The following is a 5,515-nucleotide window of genomic DNA, read 5'->3' as shown; positions in this document are numbered from 1 at the left end:
GAGCTGGGCTGCATGCGTGTTGTAAGTGGCTGGTCTTACAAACCCGTCTCCCCCCAGACTTGGACCTGTGGCTTGGGATTGCCCTTCAAACCCAGCTCCTGGGACGGTGACTCTCCTTCACCAGCAAAGCCTTTTATAATACACACATGAGAACTATTAATATTCCACTCTTGGTCAGTTGCTTCCAATAGAAGGTCACCCAGAGCTGGGGGACCCTGAGCAGGTCACTTCCTCTAAGAAGATGAGGGGCTGAATTCCTGGATTTCCAGACCCTTCCAGCTTCAAAGTGCCATCACCATAACCACAGGGCAAGGGTCTTAAGCCCTCCTAGACATAGGGAGAGAACTCAATATTACAGGAATGCAACAGGAAGGATCCCAGCCTTTGGCCAGAGACAACTCAACTGATCAAATATGTGGTTCTGTTTAGGTTTATACCACAATTGCTTCATATACCATGCTTGCGTGCTAAGCTGCTTCAGTAGTGTCTGACTCTGTGACCCTATGGATTGTAGCCCACCAGGCTCCTCTGTCCATGGGATTCTCCAGGCAAGAATCCTGGAGTGGATTGCCATGCCCTCTTCCAGGGGATCTTCCCAAATCAGGGATTGAACCCTTGTCCCAGGCATCTCCTGCATTGGCAAGCAGGTTATTTACCACTAGCATCACCTGGGAAGCCTGTACCATACTACGGGCTATGTACCACATGTTGTATATCATTACATTGTTAGGTCTGGTACACATTTGGAGTATATGGCATAATTTGTGCATCTACCACACTTGGGCAATGTATACATTTTGAGGAATAACACATGTAGGGGCATAAAGACACTGCAGCACGCACACACTTTGTGTATACCTGCACACTCGGAATATATCCAGTGCTCTGGAGATATAGCACACCTTGTGTAGAGACTCCACTGCTCGGAGCATTCTGTGAAGTCTTAGTGATAAAACTCCGGCAAGACTCTGGGGTGAACAGTACAGACCCTAAGACCTGATCACCCTGCATGCAGTACACTCCCCCCACTGTGGTTAACCTTGAATAAATCCCTTGCCCTCTGAGACTCAGTTTTTTTCACCTGTTAAATGGGGATCATAACAGTACCTACCCTCATAGGCTTTGGGGGACAATTAAATGAAACAGAGCTTATAACAGACTCACCATTGCATCTGGCAAAGAAGAAACAGATGATAAATGGCAGCTTTGTTACTGCTTGGCCTTTTAAAAGTGTTTTATAATGCATAAGTATTTTTTAATTTCAAATATACATAAATTCAGATGTTTCCAGAGTCTTAATGCTTTTGAAAACTCAGATAACAGACAGACCATTTAATTCATATTTATTTCACATTTGATCTGTAAACTTTTTGTTAAAAAAAATCCACTGTCATTAGCAACATGTGCTGACATTAATTTTTCTTTAGTGAAATATGAGCGCAGGCCTTAAAGAGTCTCTGTCTAAAACATAGGGCAACTTGGATGTAAACAAGGTCTCCGCCCTTCTCCCTTGACTTTGGGAGTTTATCAGTGACTTGATCTCAACCAGAAAAACAGGGAGGAAAAATGGACATTTTGATACTTAAGAGCTCTTGGGGCAGGAACTGTACAGTTGGGCAGGCCCATTTGTCTCTTCAAACTGTTTACTTTGGGCAAATTGTATCAGGTTTGCTTCTTCCACATAATTTCCACTTCTCCGTGTCTAAAAACAGCAGGTAAAAGATTTCCCACAGTCAGCACTCTGAAGGAGGGAGTGGTAACACATACATCCAAGATGGAAACACATATTTTTCAAGCAGTGGCCCCAGAGGAAGGGAGGAAGGGGATACTGGAAAGAGAAGGTTTTAAAGTGCAGTACTGGAGTGAAAAAGGGTGCATCCGAGAATAATGGCTTTATACACAGGGCTGCTGCAAGGCAGAAAGGTTCATTTACTTCTGTCTTGATCCATCCTTGTAATATTTACATAGGACAAGGCAATTATGCTGTTAGGCACAGGGGTGGGGAAATGGACAGAAATCTTTTCCCCCTCAGGAAATCTCAACGCAAGTCCAGTCCCAAGGGACAGTCACCAGTTGCTGGTGAAAAGAACACAGAGAGGGTAATGACACCAGAAAAGGGCTCACTTTGCAAAGAGGCTTGCCCTGAACTAGACACAATGTGTCTGCCTGGAGAGCATCTCCAGCAGCCAGGATTCAAACGTCAAAAGCCAAGAGACATTTAGGACCCCACCCCCATCCCCAAGTACTATCAAAAATAGTGTATATTTACAAGTGGGGGGCAGTGGGGATGGGAGGGCCGGCAGGGCTGCCCTGAGCATTTGTTTAAAAATAGAGTTGGGGAAGGGGGAGAGCAATTAGCCAGGGCTGGGTAACCCCCACCCCCACCCCATCTGTTAACCCTTTGGGAGCGCTCCATCCCCTCTGGGCTCTCGTGCTTGCTCTGAACGACTGTGACAGCTGGGTCCAGGTGAGGTGAAAATACTTTTAGGAAACAATACTGATTTGGGGCTGCCCAAGAACCCAGGAAGATGGCTCTGAGTGAGGAGCTGCCCTAACAATAATGAGGGGGTTGGAGTTCGGGGTGTGGCCCTCCCAGCCAGTACTTTTCTCAAGTAGGAGAGCGCAGATGCCCGCAAGAAGCGGCAGAGCCATCCTGGGGCCAAGAAACTAGGAACAGGCAGGACCCGGGTTTTGGCAGGACACGTAGACGCGCCCCCTGGATCCCAGCTGCCTGCAGTCAGCGCAAGTCTGTTCTCCGGGCGCGGACTCCGCACTCACACGATCCGCTTCCTGTCCCCCCGGCAGAGGATCTTCTTGAAGGCGCGGCGGAAGTCGTGATTGAAGATGGTGTATATGACCGGGTTCAGCGAGCTGTTGCAGTAGCCGAACCAGAAGAAGAACTTGAAGAGCGTGGGCGGCACGGGGCAGCCGATGGCCGTGAGCGTGTAGGTGAAGAAGAAGGGGAACCAGCACACCACGAACACGCCGATGACCACCGCCAGCACGAAGGTGAAGCGCTTCTCGCGGTTCTGCCGCCCGCGCCAGCGCGACGCCTTGGCGCCCCCGCCAGAGCGCTCCTCCGCCGGCCCGGCCGCGGGTGCCCCCGGCCCCGTCGCCCCCGGCCCGCGCCTTGGCAGGCTGTCCCCGGGCTTCACCTGGCTCGCCCGGGCCTTGCCTTTGGCCCGGGGCCCGCGCTCCGACCTGCGGGACCCCGGGGGCCGCTCAGCATGCTCAGACGAGGAGCTCTCCTCTAGGTCCAGCGCGTCGGCGTCCGGCGGCCCTGCGGGCGCGGGCTCCCCCGGGGCACCATTGAGCTGGACCTGCAGCGACTCGACCTCGGCGCCCACGGGGCCCACGCCGCCGCGCTCCGGGCCCAAGCCGTTGGGCCTGCGCTCGGCGCCCCCTGGCAGCTCAGCGGCGGTGGCATCGGGACCCCGGCGACTGGGCGGCACGCGGGTGCGGCGCTTGGCGATCTGGTAGATGCGCACATAGACCAGGATCATGATCAGGCAGGGCGCGAAGAAGGAGCCGATGCTCGACGAGATGACGTACCACTTCTGGTCGTTGATCTCACAGCGCGGTTCGGAGGACGGCTGGCCACTCCTGCCTCTCTTCTTCTCGAAGGAAATGAGCGGGGGGAAGGAGATGACGGCCGAGATGACCCACACCGTGACGATGATGGCCTTGATGCGGCGTGGCGTGCGCTTCAGGTTGTACTCTATGGCCTGGGTGATGGACCAGTAACGATCCAGGCTGATGGCGCACAGGTGCACTATGGAAGACGTGCAGAAGAGCACGTCGAGCGCCAGGTAGATCTCACACCACGCCTTGCCGAAGTACCAGTAGCCCATGACCTCGTTGGCCAGCGAGAAAGGGATGACAAGCGTGGCCACCAGGATGTCAGCCGAAGCCAGAGACACCAGGAAGAGATTCTGGGGCGCCTTGAGCGCGCGGCTTGTGAACACAGCAATGATGACAAGCACGTTACCGAACACTGTGAACAGCATGAGCAGGCCAGCCAGGCACACCAGCGTCAGCGTCACCTGCAGGGAGTAGGGGGTGGCCCGGGCGCCGCCCCCCGGGGCCTCGGTCCCGTTCCAGCTCGCGTTGCCCGCGTCCGGCTGCAGGGAGCCCATGGGCGCGAAGCTGCCCTCGGCCAGCGGCTGCTCCTGGCGGAACATGAACGCGGGTGCCCACTCGCCTGGGCCTGCTGCCAGCTGCCTTCCGGCCCGGTGCCCGTGGGTCCTCCTCTTCCTTTCGCGCCCCGCTCGCCCCGCCGCACCTCACATGGAGAAGGGGCCTCAGGGAGGCCGGGCCCCGAGCTGGGGGACCGCTAGTGGCCCATGGGCCCGGCTCCCGCGAACCGCACCCGGTCCGCGCGCTTCGGGCGCTCGGGGTCGGCGCCTTCTCGCTCCCAGCTCCTAGATACAGCCAAGTTTTATTTCTAAGCGGCGGGAGAGAGTAGGTCGAACCGATGGGGAAAGAGATTTATTCTTCAAGAAGAGAGAACAAAAATCATCGGTGGCCTGATGACTTGGAAAGATAACAGGAAATTAAATATATCTGTTTCTATATCTTTGACTCTTGAGCCTGAGCGAAAGCAAGAGGTCTTACCGTGTGCGGGGCCCGCCCCCAACCCGGGAGGCAGCCGAGGGGTGCTGATGCTGGCTTGGGGTCCTGTGTCTCTCTCCTTATATCTCCGAAGCGAACACCGACTCTCTCGCTTCCCCCAGACGCGGCGGGGCCGGCGGGGCCCGGGTTGGGGCCACGGTGCGGACTCTGCCGCCTCTCGGAGCGTCGCGGGACTTCCAAAGTTGAGTGCCCTGCTGGGGCTGGGGCGCAGCGCGCGGAGCTCGGAGGCGGCGGCGGCGGTGGGATTGAGGAGTGTGGGGGCCGCATGAAGGCGCCCCCGTCCTCAGGCGGACCCGGGCGGGTGGGCGATCGGCCCTCCAGGAACCGCGACCGAGGCAGGAGGTCTCCTGGGCGTCGGCACGGCGAGCTTCGGGCGCTGAGCGCGACGGGACAGGCTGGGGTCCGAGGGCAGCGTGAGTTTGGGAAGGAGAGCAGGGCTGGGGAGAGAAGGTGCTGGGGGTGGCCGGGCGGCGGCGCGCCGGCTGCTAGGCGTCTGCACTGAAGCCCGGGCAGCTGCTTCTCCGCCGCACTAGCCGTGAACTGGTTTTATAGCCCCAGGATCAAGCCGGCGTTGCTGAGCAGCCGGCGTCAGCCCCCACGTGGGAAGCCGACCCTCCCCCGCCCCTTGCACCTCCCCTCCGCGGGTCTAGCGCCCTCGCCCAGCGCGGGACCCACTGGAACCCTGCCCCCCTGGTGAGACGGGCCCTTTGGGGAGGCGGATACCCTGAGCGAGGGATTTAAAGGGCGTGCCTGGGGAGTGCCTGCTGGGAATTGGCCAAGCATCTCTGGGCGCGCCGAGCAGAACACATTGGGCACCCGGGAGTGGCCACATCGAGCTGAGTGGGACTTGGGAGGAAAGGGTGTTGAGGTCCCCTGGATGAAT

At 57.2% G+C, this 5,515-nt stretch overlaps 2 protein-coding genes across 2 annotated transcripts; both read right to left on the bottom strand.

Annotated features, from left to right (window-relative positions):
* On the bottom strand, positions 1-5,254 carry LOC123331333 (iroquois-class homeodomain protein IRX-3). Its single transcript, XM_044935009.2, has 2 exons — positions 4,615-5,254; positions 1-327 (listed from the first exon to the last, which is right to left on the bottom strand). Exons 1-2 carry the CDS (start codon positions 4,897-4,899, stop codon positions 196-198), a joined length of 417 nt encoding a protein of 138 aa, XP_044790944.2. The 5' UTR covers positions 4,900-5,254; the 3' UTR covers positions 1-195.
* On the bottom strand, positions 1,327-4,620 carry ADRA2A (adrenoceptor alpha 2A). Its single transcript, XM_044935008.2, has one exon. It carries the CDS (start codon positions 4,179-4,181, stop codon positions 2,775-2,777), a length of 1,407 nt encoding a protein of 468 aa, XP_044790943.2. The 5' UTR covers positions 4,182-4,620; the 3' UTR covers positions 1,327-2,774.
* Positions 5,255-5,515: the final 261 nt, after the last annotated feature.

Source organism: Bubalus bubalis, chromosome 23 (assembly GCF_019923935.1).
Source record: "Bubalus bubalis isolate 160015118507 breed Murrah chromosome 23, NDDB_SH_1, whole genome shotgun sequence".
Lineage (NCBI taxonomy): Eukaryota > Metazoa > Chordata > Mammalia > Artiodactyla > Bovidae > Bubalus > Bubalus bubalis.
This window is presented reverse-complemented; position numbering and strand designations above follow the sequence as displayed.

Excerpts from the sequence above, each read along its gene's own strand:
- ADRA2A (XM_044935008.2), bottom strand. The coding sequence starts at position 4,181 with ATGTTCCGCCAGGAGCAGCCGCTGGCCGAGGGCAGCTTCGCGCCCATG.
- LOC123331333 (XM_044935009.2), bottom strand. The coding sequence starts at position 4,899 with ATGCGGCCCCCACACTCCTCAATCCCACCGCCGCCGCCGCCTCCGAGC. Across the intron at positions 328-4,614 it reads GGGGGCGGGCCCCGCACACG|GAGGGCTTAAGACCCTTGCC; the intron begins GTAAGACCTCTT and ends CCCTATGTCTAG.